At 42.2% G+C, this 19,931-nt stretch overlaps 1 protein-coding gene and 1 long non-coding RNA gene across 2 annotated transcripts in view; one reads left to right on the top strand and one right to left on the bottom strand.

Moving 5' to 3' along the window:
• Positions 1-12,063: 12,063 nt before the first annotated feature.
• On the bottom strand, positions 12,064-14,164 carry LOC308510317. Its single transcript, XR_013995328.1, has 3 exons — positions 14,063-14,164; positions 12,852-13,172; positions 12,064-12,767 (listed from the first exon to the last, which is right to left on the bottom strand). It is a non-coding gene; the product is annotated as an uncharacterized lncRNA (long non-coding RNA).
• A 103-nt stretch (positions 14,165-14,267) lies between these two features.
• The window catches only part of AMPH (amphiphysin), a 237,470-nt gene continuing 231,806 nt past the window's right edge, over positions 14,268-19,931 (top strand). The window contains exon 1 of the mRNA XM_081080325.1: positions 14,268-14,451. Coding sequence (XP_080936451.1) covers positions 14,383-14,451 — 69 coding nt within the window. The 5' untranslated portion in view covers positions 14,268-14,382. The remainder of the gene's footprint in view (positions 14,452-19,931) is intronic.

Here is a 19,931-nt window from a genome sequence, read left to right as displayed (position 1 = left end):
AACATTTATATACCTAAAGAAATGATCACCACGATGAGTCCGGCAACCATCTGACACCTCCCCATGCTATTGCAGTATTATTGACTATATTCCCTGTGCTGTACATCACATCCCCATGACTTGCTTCATACCTGGAGATTTGGACTCTTATTCCCCTTTACCTTCCCTCCATTTTTAAAAAAAATTTCTCAATTACGGTTGACATTCAATATTATTTTATATTAATTTCAGGTGTACAACATAGTGGGTAAGCAATTATGTAATTTTACAAATGATCCTCCTGAACGATCTAGTACCCACCTGATACTATACGTAGTTATCACCACATTACTGACTATATTCCCTGTGCTGTACATCACATCCCCATGACTATTTTGTAACTCCCAATTGTACTTATTAATCCTTTCACCTTTTTCACCCTGCTCCCACCCTCCTCCCATCTATCACCCCGAAAGAGCTGGTACTAATCTGACACAGTTTAGTGTGAGGCACACATTAAAGGGACATTAATGTGACACAGTTATTACAATATCATTGATTATATTCCTTATGATACACCTTACATCCTCATGACTACTGTGTAACAACCACTTTCTACTTGTTAATCTTTTCCCCTTTTGCACCGACTCCTAATCCCCAAGCCATCTGGCAACCATCAGAATATTCTCTGTATCTATGAGTTTGTTTCTGTTTTGTTCATTTGTTTAGTTGTTTAGATTCCACATATAAGCGAAATCACATTGCATCTGTCTTTCTCTGTCTGACATACTCCACTCAGCATAACACCCTCCAGGTCCATCCATGCACAAACAGATGGCAAGAACCCATTCCCTTCTTTGGCCGAGCAATATTCCATTGTATATATGTACCACCTCCTCTTTATCCATTTTTCCATTGACAGACACCCAGGCTGCCTCCACATCTTGGCCATTGTAAACAGTGCTGTAATGAACATATGGATGCCCAGGTCCCCTCAAAGTAGCATTTTGGGTTTCTTTGGATAAATCCCCAAAGTGGGATTACTGGGACCTTCTTTGTCTCTTGTTATAGCCTTTGTTTTAAAGTCCATTTTGTTTTGTATAGACATCGCTGCTCCAGGTTTTGTTTGCTTCCATTTTCATGAAATATCTTTTTCCATCCCTTCACTTTCAGTCTGTGTGCGCCTTTCAATCTGAAGTAAGTCTCTTGTAGGCAGCACATGTAAGGATTTTGTTTTCTTATCCATTCAGCCACCTTATTTTATTTTATTGGAGCACTTAATCCATAATTAATTTTAAGCACTTAAAATTAATTTTAAGCACTTAATCCATAATAATTACTTTACATTTAAAGTAATTATTGATAGATATGTAGTTATTGCCATTTTATTATTCATATTTTTGATGTTTTTATTTGTTTGTTTGTTTTTTGTCTTGAAGAAGTCCATTTAAGATTCCTTGTAATACTGGTTTGGTGTTGATGAATCCTTTAACTTTCTCTTGTCTGGGAAACTCTTTAACAGTCCTTTAATTCTAAATGATAGCTTTGCTCAGTAGAGTAGCTTTGGTTGTAGGTCTTTGGTTTTCATCACTTTCAAAATTTTCTGCTAATCCCTCCTGGCCTTCAAAGGTTCTGTTGAGAAATCAGCTGACAGTCTTATGGTGGCTCCCTTATAAGTTTCTAATTGCCTTTCTCTTGCTGCTTTTAAGATTTTTCCTTTGTCTTTAACCTTTGGCATTTTAATTACGATGTGTCTTGATGTGGGCCTCTTTGGGTTCATCTTGTTTGGGACTCTCTACACTTCCTGGGCTTGTGTCATGCAAGGGCTCAGCTCCCAGCAAGTGAACGCAGGATATGGTGAAGCCAAAAAGGAACCACAACGGAGCCATGGAGAGTGTGTTCATACCTCTATATTCTCGATGGCACCTGGTTGAGACACAAGAAGCAAACATCTGCCAATACCCCAACCAGGGGTCTTCGTGCACCAGTCTAAATGGAGGCCTGGCGAGACACAGGACGTAGTCTCCACAAGATCCAAAACATCCACGCTTGCTAATGTAGCCACAGCAGTTATATAGCATACAGAACAACAGTGGTTGACAGTCAACTGGTTACAGCTGATGGCCAATTAGTACATGGGTGCTTACATAGGGATATGTGATGTGCATGCACGGGCTACACAACCAAGCCAGCACCTTTCCACGTGAGGCTGAGAGCCTGGAAACTGCTTCCTAGGACTTCTTCCCAACAGTTTGTATATTTATGTTCTTCACCAGGTAAGCAAAATTTTTCATCATTATTTCTTCAAATAGGTTTTCAATTCCTTGCTCTCTCTTTTCCTTCTTGTATGCCTATGATGTGAATATTGTTATGCTTGATGTTGTCCCAGGGGCCCCTTAAATTATCCTCTTTTTTTGGGGAGGGAATTCTTTGGATTCTGCTGTTCTATTTGGGTATTTTCTGTTACCTTATCTTCTAAATCACTGATTTAATCCTCTGCTTTATTGAATCTACTGTTGATTTCCTCTAATGTATTCTTCATTTCAGTTATTGTATTCTTCATTTCTGACTGGGTCTATTTTAGGTTTCCTATCTCCATTTTTATGTTTCCTGTCTCTTTGTTGAAGTTCTTTTCTCTGAGTTCATTGAGCATGCTTATAACCACCTTTGTAAACTCTGCGTCTGGTAGATTGCTTGTCTCCATTTTGTTTACTTCTTTTTGGGATCTTTATTCTGTTATTTTATTTGGGACATGTTTCTTTGTCTCCCTGTTTTGGCTGCCTCCCTGTGTTTGTTTCTATGTAATACACAGGATTGCTATGCCTCTGAAGCTTAATAGAGTGGCGTTATGTAGCAAATGTCTTGTGGGGTCCAGTGGTGCAGTCTCTTTGCTCAACAGAGCCAGGTGTTCCAGGTGTGTCCCTGTGTGAGATGTCAGTAACCATCAGGGAAATGCAAATCAAAACCAGATTACCACTTCACACAATTCAGAAAGCTATGATTTTTTTAAAAAAGAAAAGTCAACAAATGTTGGTGTGGATGTGGGAAACAGGGAACTCTTGCACACTGTTGGTGGAATGTTAAATGGTGCAGCCACTAAGGAAAACAATATGGAGGTTCCTCAAAAGATTAAAAATAGAACTATCATATGATCAAAGAATACCACTTCTATGTATTTATCCAAAAGAATTGATATCGGTATCTTGAAGAGATACAAGAACTAAATGTCCACTGCAGCATTACTCATAATACCCAAGATGTGGAAACAACTTAAATGTCCATTGACAGAGGAATGGAGAAATAAAATGTGGTATATACAGACAATGGAATAATAGTCAGCCTTTAAAAAATAACGAAATTCTGCTATGTGCACAACACGGATGAACCTTGAGGACATTTAGCTAAGGGAACTAAGCCAGTCACAGAAAGACAAATACCACATGATTCTGCTTGTATGAGGTATCTAAAAATATTCAGATTTATAGAGTCAAAGAGTGGCATGGTGGTTGCTAGAGGTGGACGGGATGGGGAACAGGGAGTTATGAATCAGTAGGTATACCATTTCTGTTAAGCAAGATGAGGGAGTTCTACAGAGCTGTACAACACTGTCCATTCAACAGGACTGTATGCACGGTTAAAAACGTAAAGCGGGCGAGCTCCTGTTTTCTTATCCCAGGAAAATAAAGAAAGAAAGAAAAATATGGGGAAACAGGAACTGAAAAGATTATAGAGTTAGATGCCTGTTGTCAAATTCGCTGACACTCTAGAAAAAGGTAAAGAAAGACTAAAAGCAATTAACTGGCATTTTAAAGACCAGCGTGAAAGTCCGAGGACCCTCTTGCAAGAATGTGAAGAGGCTCTGAAAAGACTCTTGCAGTGAGCAGGCACAGAAATATGGGCAGGAGGTCCAGGACTTAGTCACCAGGGCGGCAACGCACCAAAGGTTAAACTCTCAGCCTTCAGTGCCTCGTTTGGTAAAGAATAGGACACTGGCACATGGGATGGGACTATCTGGGTTGAAAACCCTGAAAATCTTAAATCCCCAAATTTCTCTAAAACTTCTGAGCCTTGAAAAATGGCCCATCGCTCCCTATCAAGAGCTAGCACTTCATTCCCTTGAAGACAATTCAAAGGCCTCTTCCCTAGAAGGTGAGGTTGTACCTCAGGATGAACCCCTCCCTTCTCTTCTGGCTACTAGGTCTATAAGTCAGGTGAAGTCACAGGACGTGCCAACCAGAGACCTGCGGGGCATGGTAGGGAGGAAAAGGCCCACACCACAAAGGAGCTGCCCGTCCCAGCGTGTACTGCTAGGAGCTGGGGAGGATGTGTGTGACTGGATTCGAAGCATGATTGATAAAGGGGGCCTGGAATTTAAGATTGAATAAGGGAATGCTTACAAATTAGTTGCATCACACCTCCCAGACGCAGAGTGTAACACTCTGGCAAAGACTCAAAGGCTGACTAGTAGGATGGCTCCTAGAAGCATGGAACAAAGTAATGGCCTATGCTCGGTGAGGATAAATATCAGAACTACTGTGGCTGACAGCGGGCAAAGGGGTTAAAGGACTCAGGGAAGGGGCACACTGGAATGATATACTATGGAAAGGCCAGAAAACTCAACAGATGAGCATGTGTGATGGAAACACAAGCCCCAAACGTAGAGCTAGTTCTCATGACTCGGTAATTCTCTCCCGCAGTTTTCTGAATTACTGGTAGCTGGTGATGGGCCTGGAAGACAGAAATATCTCTTAGTCTCACTGTGCCTATGTCACAGGCTGGAGGGGCTTGACACCACCTCAGAAACACTTGAAATTAGAAGATAAATTAACTAAATCTGAACCCCTGCTGTCACCAGCTCAATTCCTGATAAGGTCAAAGAAGTCAGCCTCTCAGTAGTATAAGAAGCTGGAAAGCCGAGAGAGACCTCAAGGTAGCATATAGGTGAATCGCTTACAAAATCCTACTGGAAGGAGGGGGCTGACTTCATTTTCAAGAGGACCAGAGGTGTACTGAAACTAACAGAAGTTTAACTCCTAGTAAAATCAAAGACATCATCTCTTCATTTTAGCTACCTGTTATAACGATGTCTGTTATAAAACTTAAAAAGCATAAGACACATGAAGAAGTAAAAAAATGTGATTTATAATCTAGATTAAAAAGAACATTGATAGAAGCAGACCTACAGATGGCAGATGACCAGATATTGGAATTAGAGACATAAATTTCATGATCTCTTTTCTTAACCTTAGAGGTATATTTAGGAAATCATGTCTCATTTATTTCAAGTTTACAATTCCTTCAACTTTTTTCTCACCTATCAGACTGACAAAAATCCAAAGGCTTGACCAAACTGTGGGGAAACACACTTTCATACATTGCTGATTGGAATGAAAAATAGTATGTACTATTCCATGGAGGAGAATTTGACAATACTGAACAATACCCTTATGCATGTATTCTTTGACCTATAGGTTTGACTTCTAGGAATTTACCCTGAACATACACTTTTAACAACATGAAAATACATATGTAAAAAGTTATTGATTGCAGTATTATTTGTAATTGTAAAATACTGTAAACTACTTAAATACTCAAAAAAAGAGATTGCTTTCATTGGAGAAGTCTAGAATATGCTGAGCATTAATATAAATAAGAGCAATAACTTTTGGTTGAATAAACTAGTTTGGAGTACTGTAAACTGGTAAAGAAATGAAAGGAAGAAATTTACAAACTATTTCAAGTGAAAATGCAAAGGAATATATTCAGTATTCTATCTTTTGTAAGAAAGTACAGAAAATAATAAAACATACACATATCTTAATACTTTTGCAAAAAGAAATATAAGAACGATAATAAAACTAATGAAATTGGTTACCCACAGTGATGGAGGTGAGCGGATAGGGTTAAAGGGATAGTAAGAGTGACACTTCCCTGAATACATCTTTCTACACAATTTTGACTTGTGGATTTGTAAAAATGAATAAAGGGAAATCTCACTAAAATGGAGTCAGGAGGACAGAATGGAAAACTTTCATAGAAAATCACTTGGTGTTAATTACAGGAAGAATTATCAATTACAGACGAAGAACCGTCAACAGGAAAAAATAAATTACAGACCTCAATGAGAAAAGATGTGCATTGCATCTCCTATAAGAAATAGACTCAGCCAGTGAGAAACTGTCACCTCCCTGAACTCTGACTTTTCTCTAATGCTCTTTTGTTCAAAACAATACCTCCCACCTTCCTCTTTTCCCCCCATAAAGTAACATTCTTCTCCTTTGTTTATTCGACTTGCCTATGGCATTTGCTAGAGCTTGCTGGTCCCAAATTGCAATCCTTTGCTGTTCCTGAATAACTCCCCCCCCTTTTTATGCTGATAAAATAACTGATTGTTTTATTTTTAAGGTGAATAGATTCATATTAATGTTCTACATATCCAATAAAATAATATAAACAAGGATGGGGGGGAGAATCTCAACTAAATGAAAACAGTAACAAATGAACCTATTTCCAATGAGTAAAGTGATTTGCCTGAGGAAGGTTTTCATTGTTTCTTGTGGTAAAATATACATAGCATACGATTTACCATTTTAACCATTTTTAAGTGTATACTTTTGTGGCCTTAAGTACATTCACACTGTTGTACGTCATCACCACCATCTAGCTCAGCACTCTCTCCGTCTTGCAAAACTGAAACTCTATCCCTGTTAATGCTATTTAATGACAGCAACTCCCACTTCTAATGACATTGTCACCCAGTCCTAGACCACCGCCACTCTACTTTCTGCCTCTACGATTTTGACTACTCTAGGTACCTCCTCTAAGTGGAATCATACAGTCTCTGTCCTTTTGTGATTGGCTTGTTTCTTAGCATCGTGTCATCAAGGTCCATTCATGACGCGTCAGAATCTCCTTCCTTTTTAAGGCTGAATAATATTCCATTGTATGTATGTACTACACTTGTTTATCCATTAATCAGTCAATGGACACTAGAGTTGCTTCCACCTTTTGACTATTTGACTATTACAAATAATGCTGCTATAAACATGGGTATATAAATATCTCGTTGAGACCTTGCTTTAATTTTATTTTGTTGGTATATATACAGAAGTGGAGTAGCTATATATATGGCAAATATATATACCAATCTAATATACATATATAGACAACCTAAGGGCTGTGCTCAAAGCAGAGCCCCCAGCAGATTGGTGAAGGCTTTGTCAGGCCTGCCTGGCAGGTGGACTTCTTGCTCTGCCAGCCCTGCTTTCTTCCTCTGCCTTTCACAGGTTCATTGGTCTCTATTCAACCTGTACACCAAACTCAGCCTTTGCTTCTGGAGAACCCAACCTACAACAGGCTGGCTCAAAAGCTACTGCTTCTTTCCACCGAATTAAAAAGGAAAATAAAGAAAATCATATACTTATAAAAATACATTGTTTCAAAAGAAAGTAACAGATGAACACAGGCTGTTCCAACTAATGAAAATCTTGTTTTTGGAAATCTGTGTGTCAGTTATTGAACCGGGGGATAAATTTGTCTGAGAGCACATTGTTTTGCAGGAGGTCGGATTCTGTTATTATTAATAGTTTCCTTGGCCGGCTGTAACAAAGTAACACAAAGTAGGCAGCTCAAAACCACAGAAACTTAGCACTGGAGGCTAGAAGTCTGACATTAAGGTGTTGGCAGGGCCGCGCTCACTTTCTGGCTTCTGTGGGTGCTGGCGTGCAGCCCCACGACTTCAATGCCTGACCCATCATCACATGGCCATCTTCTGTCTTCCCTCTGTCTGTCTTCACAGGGCATCTCCTCTCTGTGTCTCTCTCCTAGTCTCCTCTTTTTTTCATATAGACACCAGTTGCATTGGACTAAGGGCCAACATTCCTCCAGTATGACCTCATCTTAATTTTATATCTTAATCTGTAAAGACCCTATTTCCAAATAAGGTCATATTCAGAGGTACCAGGGATTAAGACTTGAATGATGTGTTGTGAGGATTGTGAAGAAAAAACCGCTGTGCGTTTCTTCTCTATTTTCAATATTTCTGGTACCAAATGTGGGAGGAGGGGGAAGATTTCCCCAAACCAGCAATTCTGCAAGAACAGCTGGGTGTTCTAGGGTTTAATTCAGTCCGTACACTATCTGGAGTTAGCATTAGATCCCACAGATTAAGGGCTCAGTTCTACAAGACTGCCTAACTCCCCGCCCACACACACTTTAGATCCAAAATCCAGGTTGTCACTTATAGTCCTGACCAACTGGCTGTAAATCAAGGTTCCTATGACACCCCTCTCCTGGATGCAGTTAATTTGCTAGAATTGCTCACAGAACTCAGAAACGTTTTACTTAGCAGATCACTGGTTTATTATAAAATGACATAACTCAGGAACAGGCAGATGGAAGAGTGCACAGGGTAAGGTGTGTGGAAAGGGGTGTGGGGCTCCCGTGCCACCTTCAGACCTGCCACTCACTCTCCCCATATCTCAACATGTTCACCAATCTGGAAGCTCTCTGAATTTTGTCCGTTTGGGTTTTCATGGAGGCCTTTTTTATATAGGTATGACTGATTGAATCATTGACCCTAGGTGATGGAACTCAACCTCCAGCTTCTCCCCATTTCCGCAGAGGTCTGGGGATGGAGTGGGGAGCTGAAAGTTCTAACCCTCTAATCACAAAGTTGGTTGCCCTGGCAACCAGCCTCCATCCTTAGGGGCTTTCCAAAAGTCACGTCATTAACATAAACTCAGGTGTGGTTGAGAGTGGCTTTCTTAAGAATAGCAAAAGATACCTTTATTGCTCTAATCACTTAGGAAATCACAAAGGTTTTAGAAGCTCTGTGCCAGGAACAAGGACAATGATGAAATATAATATTTCTTATTGTAAGTCAGTATACCACAGGGACACAATTCAATCCATGAAAGATTCTGTCCTAGGCTAGTTTACTGAAGCCTGTTTAATCCCAGTGCTGCTGATATATAGTAATCGCAGTAACATGAGGAATACTATTCCCATCATCACCACGCAGCTGTCTTGATTCCTGGCAAGTGGCTCTAAGCAGCAGCATGGTGGGGTCTTCAGAGAAGAGTGGTGAAGGGAATGAGGAATTTTAGATGTGTAATAGGTCGTGTGGCCTCTGAGAGGAAGGAAGCTCTACTGCAGGGGAACAGGCAGGGGTTTGGGAGGACATGGTGCCTAATCCAGGCGTCCTGCACATAAAGTCCTGCCACGACCCAGGTTGGCCTCCTTAGCCGGGCCTTTGGCTCAAGTGCCGGCTCTGCGTGGATGGACATTGTGGTCCAAAGTAATACCTGTTGTGCTGAGGCCCGCAGCTCTGGGAGCAGCTTTGGGGAGAGCAGTGCTTGGGATGGCAGAAGATGGGGTGAGGACAGGGGGGCAGTCAAAGGTGGCACATTTGGATAGCTATATTCATATAAAATATAAATACGAACAAATTTAACCAAAAATAACTTCCTTGAACCCAAAAGATCTCTGCCAACATGTGATATAATTAGGCATTTGTTAAGAGATTTTGAAGTAGATCACTATTACAATGTTGGGGGTTGTCCAAGCTAGGAAATTTCCTGATAAAATTATCTAGCCACATAAGCAATTAAGAGAGTACACTAGGTAGGTAGCCCAGATAAATGTGCTGATTCTCACATTGCGTGTGGAATTTTTTATAGCTTATTTGTGGACAGAAAATAGCTTAAAATATTTTCAGGAACTGTCCCTTTCTCCAGAAAGAGTGGTGGTTACTGAGAAACTCCATTTTGTTTTGCTGCCTGGCCTCTCAGCCGGCTGCTGAGCTGTTAGCGATGTTCACACAGTGTGTTTGGGATGTAGGAGTCATTTTGCACCGATTTTGCATGAAGGCATCAAACATGGCGCTGAAATATGTTAACGTTATTAGGTAATTTAATACAATGTCATTGTTTTCCTTAGGGGCCAGTGGCTCTGCTTATTTAAAACAAAACTCTTGCCTCCTATTTAGTATTTCAGGATATATCAGTGATATATCAGTATTATTAATGTAGTTAGGACGTTACTATTTTTAGACTCATTAAATTAAGAATGGAAGAAGGTAGCTATGTAGGCCAAATTTAGTAAAAACATATGTAGAACTAACATGTAAATAGCTAGCAGAATTTGAAGAGTTGGCTGTGACTCTACACTTGAATGTTCTCACTTGAAGTGTATGACACTCAGTGGGAAAAAATATATACTTTACAGAGCACCCTCCTTTCACTGAAATTTTAACATTTGTGAGACAAAAAATTTTATCTGAGTTTTTAAACAAACATGTAAATATAAGGACCAGTTATAATTTGGTTGGGCTGAAAATTCTAATTAGGTTCAACAGAACGAATGTTGAAATGAAGCAGCTCTTGAATTTTCTATATAGCAGGTCTTGGAATAACTTTGTTTTGTTCACTGTTGCTCCATTGTAACATTGATGAGGAAAAAAGAAACCAATTCCCCTCCAGGGCTACTACTGTGTGTGTGTGGAATTTGCACGTTCTTCCCATGTCTCCCTGGGTTGTCCTTAGACACTCCTGTTTCCTCCCACATCCCACAGGTGTCCACGTGGGGTGAGCTGCAGTGTCTCAGTTGCCCCAGTCTGAATGAGTGTGGGTGTGGGAGTGCGTCCTGGGTGGGTGTCTTGCCCAGGGTGGGTGCCTGCTTGCACCCTGAGCAGCCCCAAGAGGCTCTGGCCACCCAGAACTGGAAAAATCACTGTCTTACTTGTTTTCATTAATCTTTCTTAAATATATGTATAGTTCATATTTATTTTAGTGTTTAATACCAGAGGTACTTTGGGCCTTTATTTAGAGGTTTGCTGATGATTTGGTGACCAGACGTATGCCATAGGAACTTAACCCTTATTTATATCAATTAGCCTGCGGTGAAATTGCTTTTGTTACAGAACTTATAGACGAGAACATTAAGTGAGGACTTACTGTGCAGTGACACAAAGAAGTTGTACAATATACAGCATATATGTATTAATAACTTTGGAGCTAGGTACATTTAAAAGTGATCTAGAAATCTCCTTCCCTAAGGGCCTAAACTGGACTTACAAGATTTAAAGATAGGCAAGGATCAACTTTTGTGCCATTAAGACATGGAAAATGAGTCTTGTGATAACATAGTAGCAATTCTGGGCCTATTCCAGATTATCAAAACATCACAATTCACATTTTTGACTTAACCAATTTGAAGTGGAATTAAGAAGGAAGGAAGGTGATTTGGAAGTTAAAATTAATTAATTCAGGAATTCTGCCTTGCTGGGATGAAGACCTGGGTTGCAGTTGTGATACTTTTCCCAAACCTTACCCGAAGAATGTAATATATAATTTGACATCTCAGCTTCTCTCCATCATTGGAAAGATTTGGAGTTACTTTTTATTAATAGTTTAATCTCCATGGAAATGCATTTTGGGTCACCTGGGCCACATTTTTCCTTGACTGACTGAGGAGAAAAATGGATGGCAACTCTGAGGAAGAGACTCAAGGACTGAAGGCAATTTAGTGGGTAGGCCCAGTGGTGTTGGAATGAAGGAACCACCCACAAAAGCAGGGGTCCTACAAGTTTGGACATGGAAGGTACCTCTAAGGTCACTTGGCTTGTGGACTCCTACTGTGTGCAGGGAATTCTGCAGCTCTGAGGATCTTCTTTAGAGACAGGGGCAGGGGGCAAGGGGGCAGCCTAATGGGTGGGGCTCTGGGCACCCAACACTCTGTACATACAACCAGGGAGGGCCCATCTGATTAATATATTTGGGTCCTGCATAAGGTTTTGTATGCAAAAAGACTCCACTGTATGGTATGACAATATTTAAAAATCATTGTAGTTGGAGTCCCCTGCTCTCCTACCACTCTTCCAGTAGCATTATTGCAGAATTATGAGAAGAAATAGCTAAGGATGAGTGCTCATGAACTAGTCTCATGCGTGCATGCATTTTTCAACAAATGTTCACAGAGCACCTATAAAGTACCAGCTAAACTGCTTCAACGATATCCCAGAGTGGTTACAATGAGCCACATGGTTCACCCCTCATTTTGAGTGAAATGATTTGATAACAATTTGCACATAATAACTTTTTAATATGCTCAGCATGTATTATTCCAAATAGAATTATCAAGAAACGACAAGCTTCCCTTTTCCACCCACAACACAGAACTAGATTTGGGCATCTGAATGATAAGAAAAGTTAACCATTTGCAATTTTACTTCCAAAGATATTCACTGTGTTCCGAAAATTGGTGGGGGAATAACTACAAAGAGAGACAAAGGCTGGTATGGTGGGAACTGATGGCTCAGGCTTGATGGAAGTAGAGCAAAAGTAAATCCACTGTATTTGTTAGAGAGAGGGCAGTGCTGTCTGCAATGGGAGCTGTAGCTGGGCCCAGCACGGGAGCAGAGTGGGCTCTGGGGGCCATAGTATAAGAGTGACTGATGGTGGACGGATGTGCTCTCTGGTGTATTCCAGCATTCTGAAGCTTGTATCCTCATGACCAAGATCCCGAGGCAGAGCTCAGGTTCTGAAGCCCCTGTTTTGGAGAGCAGACTCAAATTCCTGGCATCTGAGCAGTCGTTCCTACTGAAAGTTGACCAGGAGACGAATCAGGTGTTCCTTGGCCTCCCTCTGATCTCCTTGTTCACCGGGATTGTTGGAAATAGGGTGACCAAATTCATCCAGGTCTACTCAGGACTTTCCTGGTTCTAGCACTGCAAGTCCCATGTCCTGGAAATTTCTTCATTCACAGGTTAAGTAGGATGAATAGTCATCCTAAAAAAAAAAGAGCCAAGTGAATACACTAGGTATTTCAGTTAAGAAAAACAACAAACCACATCACAACAGTTAGTGGCTTACAACAACTATGATTTGGTTTGATCACCATCTCTCTTGACTGGGATCCACTGGGTGCTTCTTCTCTGGTCTTGCTGATGATTATTTGTGTAGCTGTCTTCAGCCATGGGGTCAGTTAAAGTCTGGGCTCAGCTGGGCTCATCTTGTCCTTGCTCCCTGTCCAAGCAATCTCAGCACCTCTCCCTTCCCACATGGCCTCTCCAAGGGGCTTTTTCCAGCAGGGAAGCTGACCTACATGGAGGCACATGACTCCTCAGAGTACAAAAGCTGGCTGCGTTCTCAAGGCTCAGGCCTGGACCTGGCAGCGGGCTCCAGCAGATCTTCCTGTAAAGGCCAGACAATAGCATTCTAGAATCAAGGTGAGGGAACTGCACAGGGGGGAGGGGCAGGTCATAGGGGCTGCCAGAGCACCAGTCTACTCCAGAGGGCCAGTGAGATGCTCACAGAGACCCGCAGGTACTTGACACACTCTGACCTGTTGGCTGGGCCACCTTCCTTGCTCTCCTCACACTCAGAGAGAAATGACTGTGACTAGTGTGACCACTGGTCAGAGACTTCAAGAGCTCCAGGTAGCTGTAGGACACGTTTATCCTTATTATTCTTTCTTGTGCTAAGAGTACTGAAGATGCTGCATCCCTGTTTAGATTGCCAGAAAGTTTGCAAGAAGTAACAGATGAAGAGGCCCCGGTCACATAATACTGATGCGAAGCAACACGGGACCTGACTCTTCCCTCCCATGGACCGCTTCTTGGGGAATGAGCACCGGCCTATTCCAGGGCCTCTGCTCGGGGCGGGAATTACAGACACCACCAAAGCTCAGCACGTAGCTTGGAGGGGCCGACCCTTCTCCACACAGAACCTATCCGCCCAAGCGCCAAGCTTTGTCTTCAAGTTCAAATAAATGTCAGGATCGGTCCTTCCCTCGTCTCCCTGCTGCCGCTCTGACTCCTGCACAGTCTTGATTTTCCAGTCAGTTTCAGTCCTGGGCTGAGCCTCCCGAGCGCAGAGAGACGCCCAGCAGTTCTCGGACACGCGGGTGGCGAGGGGCACACTCTCGCGGGCACCCGTGCCCCCTCCACCTGAGAGCGGCTCCAATCTCGCCGGTTTCCACATCCCTCGGGCGTTCCTTTCCCTCTTCTCCCCTCCCCGCACTTTTTTTTTGGCAAAAGCGCTGGCCGCTTCTCCACCTCCCGCCCCCCCCCCCCCCACTCCACCTTAAAAGAGCCCGGACGCAGGCTCGGGACCTGCCGCTTCGCGTGTCCTCCCGGCCTGCGGCTCCACCGCTGCGGGCTCCGGCGCCCGCCCCCCCCCGCCCCGCGTCGCCCCCGCCCGCCCCGCCCGCCCCGCGTCGCCCCCGCCCGCCCCGCGTCGCCGCCGCCGCCCGGCGCGTCCCGCCCCCGCCCCCCCCCCCGCGCTCGCGGGTCCCGGCGCGCCCCTCCCTCCGGCTCCCGCGCCTCGCGCGCCGCCTCCCGCGTCCTCCCCGCCGCCGGCCCCACGCGCGCTCTGCTGCTCGCAGCCTCGCGGACCCGCAGCCATGGCCGACATCAAGACGGGCATCTTCGCCAAGAACGTCCAGAAACGACTCAACCGCGCGCAGGAAAAGGTCAGGGGCGGGCGATGGGCGGGCGGCGAGGGCCGAGCGGGCCCGGGGAGCGCGGGCGGCCGGGTGCGGGGCCGGGGCGGAGGCAGGGCCGCCGAGCCGGGCGGAGGCGCACGTCCCCGAGCCTCCCGCGCGCCGCCCCCGCGCGGCTGGCCGCTCCGCCGGTGTCCGGGCCCGCAGGTCGGGGCGGCACTGCGGCGGGTGGGTCCTCGGGCTGCGGGGTGCGGCGGGCCGCCAGGTTAGCGCGGAACTCCGCCGCGTCCCTGCGGTGACCGAGAAAGGGGCGCAGGGGGAAGCCCACAGTCGTTTAATGCGGCTGGCAGTGGGTCCGGAGTTCAAAGGGGACGTCTGCACACACACTTTTTTCGTCTCCTTCTCTGTGTGACCCTTTTGACGCCGGTGTCCTTCTCTGGAAGGTCAAAAATGCCCTGAACCGAACATCTTCTCTGGACATTTGTGCACAAAGGAGAGCGTTTTATTCCATTAAAAAATCCATATTGCACGGGCGGGTTCCCTGTTGTTTTACAAGCCAACTGGCCGCAGTCATTTATTTTTCTCCCCCAGAGATGCGCACCAGCGGGTCCCAGGTCCTTACCCGAGCGGTGGCAGCGGTACTGTACCGGGCGCTGGGCTGGCTGGCTGCCCTGAGACGGCTTGTCATCAAGCCCTTGCCGCCACTGAGGTCCTCATTTGTGTTCTGAGCAAAGGACATTCATGTGGTAGCTTGAACCTGAAAATTAACACCAGCTAATGCAGGATTTTCCATCCCTGGGTTACTGGGGGTTGAGCCTTTTCCTGTTTTAGTGGAAGTCGGATTTGCCCCGTTGCTCACTGTGGCAGTGAATTTTCCTCTTCAGATGCAGGCTGCGGCTGCCATCCACTTCCCGCTGATCCTAGGAACTGAGCAGAATGGGGCACTGGTCCCTTTTCCTGTCGTGGGCGGGCGGCCCTGCACACATGCACATTCTCAATGCAGTAAGAGGATTGTATTTCTTTTAATATCTCCTCAAGCTCATCCTGAACTAACGTGACCCTCTCCTGCCGCTCCTTCAGCAGCTCAATTAGCAAGGTTTACTGCCCCTTGCCAGCCCCTGATTACTTGTCCATAAAGTAGCTAGGATCTGGTGGGATCTGAGCCAGATTTTGTCAACATGTTTTTCATACCTCATTTTACCCACTTGTAGGTACTCCCCTCTCTGCCAAGTAATTGCTGGAATCTTTGGTCTGAAGCTTTTCATTGAATCCGCTTTCCATTTGTGAAGGAATTTAGTGATCTATTGTGTCTTTTCACATATTATTTCTTAATCTAGGTCACCAGCTGTTACTATGCCACAAATAAATGAAAAGACAATTTAATCTGTGTTACATAGCATTTAAGCCCTCACAAAATGGGGAAAACTCACTTTTTCATTATTAAGGTCAAGTGTGTGTTATGATTGCAGTTCTGGATGGTGGTCACTCGTCTATGGGAATGGGGGTCGGCCTGGAGCCTCGGGCAGGGCTTCAAGGGTCCTGTTCTCTTCCCTGGGGAAAGTGGCTGATGAAAAGTGCCTGTTGCACCTGGTTGAGGAGGTTAAGACACCAAGAGGCTGAGAGGGTGGGTTCTGCCTCTGGGTAAGTTCTGTGGCCTTCCCGAGCCTGTGCAGCACAGGGAGGGGGAAATCCAGGTGAGGGAGCCCAGCCAAGCCCATTGGAAGCTCCTAGACAATGGAAAGCTCAGGTGCTGCAGGCTTCATTACACATCTGCCCCCATGACACCTTCATTTTACATCTTTTGTCTCTTCCTCTTTCCCAATGCACATGCGCCATTGCAATAACTATATACTGCGTATGTTCTCAGACCCTTTGCTAGTTTTTACAACCAAATCTTTCCAAAAAAGAGTCCACTCTCTTTAATTGGATTCATTGTCTCCACTCCCTTTCTCATTATCTGTGCTCCACTTACAGGCTGCATGCATTTGGGCTCCACATGCATGACTGAAACTACTCTGAGAGGTAACTTATGGCTTTTTATGGGATTAAAATACATTTTTTGTTCTTACTGCAAGTCAATAAGGGTTCATTGGAGACAATGAAATATACATGTAAGCTAAAAACAACTCCAACAAATTAGGTCACTCATAATTTCACCACCCAGAGATTTCACTATTATTTGATGTGTACCTTAAAGATCTTTTCCCATATGTGTATATTTACATGAGTACAACTGAAATATAGGCTCATACGACACTAGTCCCCCCTTATTCTTGGTTTGGCTTTCCACGATTTCAGTTATCCACAGTCAACCACATGCTGACAATAGCAAATGGAAAATTCCAGAAATAAACAATTTGTAAGTTTTATATTGCACGCCATTCTGGGTATAGTGTGATATCTCACTGTCCCATTCCGTCCCATCCTTGATGCGAATCATCCCTTTGTCCAGCACCTCCATGTGTGTCCACTTCCCCACCCGTTATTCACTTAGTAACCCTCTCAGCTGTCGTGGGATTGCCGGCCTTGTGGTGAAGTAACTGTTATCGTCAGAAGGTCAGGAGAAGCCTTAACACTGTGTCACAACACCTATGTCATGCACCTCACTTCATCTCATCATGTAGGCATTGCATCATCTCACATCACAAGAAGAGAAGGGGTGAGTACAGTATGAGAAGAGATTTTGAGACACCACATTCACTTAACTTCTATTATGATATATTGTTATAATTGTTCTAGTTTCTTATTAGTTGTTATTGATCTCTTACTGTTCCTAACATATATTAAATATTATCATAGGTATGTATGTATAGAAAAAAGCATGGTATATGCAGGGTTTGGTACTATACACGGTTTCAGGCATCCACTGGGGGTCCTGGAAAGTATCTCCCATGTTGATTAGGGGGGAATACTATATATATATATATTATATATATACATATTTATATGTATATACTATATATATGTATATATCTATATATATATAGATATATATATAGATATATATGTATATATCTATATATATATTTATATATATATATAAATATAGATATGGTTTTGTAACCTGTTTATTTCATTTAATAATTATGAACATTCTTCAATACAGGTATATTTTTTACCAACATTTTAAATGAATAGTATTGGAATGTATGGATTTTAATGAATCCCCTATATTTTGGGTAGTTTTCAACGTTCCTGGTTATAATTACAAATCAGTGAGAAACCTTGCAGGAAAAATATTGGCAAACACTTTTAAGTATCTCCTTAGATAAATGCCTGGAAGAAGAATTATTGTTTCAAAGGTATGCTTATCTTTATTATAGATAGATTGCCTTTCAGAAGGGTGGTATCAGTTTACATTCTCACCCACAGTCACTGAGCCACTTGCCAACACCAGATTAATAAAATTTAAAATAATCTTCAGCTATGTCATTAGAAAAATTAGTTTATTTCATTTGTTTTGAATTTTAGAAACTGAACATTATTTCTTGCATTCCATTTGCCATTTGTCTTTCATTTGCCTGTTGTATGTTTATCTGTTTGCACATTTTGTGTAGCATTCATCTTGTTATTTGTGAGGGTAGAACCATATCCTAAAGCTTGCAAACAGTCTTTCTTCCTTTCCTTTTTACTTTTTAATATTTTTGATGATTTTTTTTGGTATAGAGAATGTTTATGTTTTATGTATATTTGCTTAAATCTGTGAAATGGTTTTGTATGGTTTCTCTTTTGTGTGTTGAATTAGAATCTTGCCACTTGTAAGTATCAGAAAATTCAATTCAAACTCGCTTAAGGAAAACAATTTAAAATAAATAAAAAATATGGTTTTGTACGTGTAACTTTAAATGAGATTTTATATAAATATACATTTGCATTATTCTATATACATATATTCTTGTACAAATGCATCTATAAAATAGATGCGTATGTATGCATGTATATTATATATGTATATTAACTCATTTGATCCTATGACGTAGGTACTATTACCATCCCATTTTATAGATGAGAAAGAGATTAAGTAATTAATATGTCCAAGGTCACTCAGTAAGTAGTACAGCCAGAGTATGAACCCGAGCATTCCAGTGCTTGGATTCCATTACACAATATGGCCTCTTATAATTATGAAAAGGCAAGGGTCAACACACTTCAGGCCTGCATGGAACCAGGGGCTCAACCACAGATATCAGTGCTCGGGTGCCTTCTCCCATCTCTCATCTCCGCTCTCCATTCTGTCAACCTCATTGTTGGGCTAGTTCTTCTCTCTTGATGGCAAGATGGCTGCCAGCAGTTCTAAGTACTAGAATGTCTATACAGAGTACTCCTCAGTATAGCCCTCATTGGTCCAAATTGGGCCTTGTGCCTCCTGGAAGAAAAAAAATCTCTCTGGACAAGGGCCAGGACCACAGGTTGGATATGGGCTTGAGTCACAAGCAACTATTGAAGCTGGGATGAGAAATTCCTTCTATACCATATGGACTGATAATGGAAGGGGAAGGAAAATTAGAATACAGAAGGGGGAATGGATGGTGAACTGGGAGAATAAAAGGTGTCACTGAGGCATATTTAGAAGGCCTTCTTCACCTTATGATATGTGATAAGTATCTGATAATCACACATTTAATAATTTAGAATTTAAAATTTCTTTAAACATTAAATTATTTTATTTCCCATCAAATTAATATATGCATAGTTTAAAAAATCAAATATTATTAAGAGGCTGGTTATGAAAAATAGCAGCCCCTTCTCCTCCCTCTCCTCAACCTCTAGTATTGTTTCCCAGGGGCAGTACTTACTAACCATAAGATTTCTCAAAAATATGCTTAAGTAACTACTTCTGGATCTATCCTTTCATGTTTGGTAAAGATTAGGTAATTTAGCTCTCTTATATCCATCCCTCTAATTCCACATCCTTTAATCTATAGCAAAAAAATATTGATTGCTGAGGATTAAATTTTTAAAAATGAAAGTACAATTTTTATCGAATAAAGTATATAATTCTTAAGTATTCAGCTTGGTGAATTTTTATGTATATAGTTATCTGCATAGCTACCACCTAGGTCAAAGTATAGAACATTTGTATCATACCAGATACCCAATTGTACTGTCATTTCCCTGATAAGCATCCTTTCATGTATTGGTAGTTAGTATTTTGTGAAGTGTCTGTTAAATCTTTTGCCTGTTTTTTATTTGGGTTGTTTGTTATTTTTTTATTAGTAGAAGTTCTTTATATATTTCAGATATGAGTCCTTTATCACATAGATATTTTGTAAACATTTTTTCTCAGAAAGAGGCTTGCTTTTTCACTTTCTTAATGGTATTCTTTGATGAGCTGAAGTTTTAAATTTTTACGAAGTCTTATCAGATTGTTTTACATAAAGCTTTTGTTTTCCCTGGAGTTTTTAATTGCCTTTTTTTCATTGCTATTTTAATGTGAACTATTTAGAATTGTTTGTGCTTCATCAGATCTGTCAAGTGCCTCTCAATATTATTATGAAAGGTTCAATGCA

This window comes from Rhinolophus hipposideros (genome assembly GCF_964194185.1).
Source record: "Rhinolophus hipposideros genome assembly, chromosome: 18".
NCBI lineage: Eukaryota > Metazoa > Chordata > Mammalia > Chiroptera > Rhinolophidae > Rhinolophus > Rhinolophus hipposideros.
This window is presented reverse-complemented; position numbering and strand designations above follow the sequence as displayed.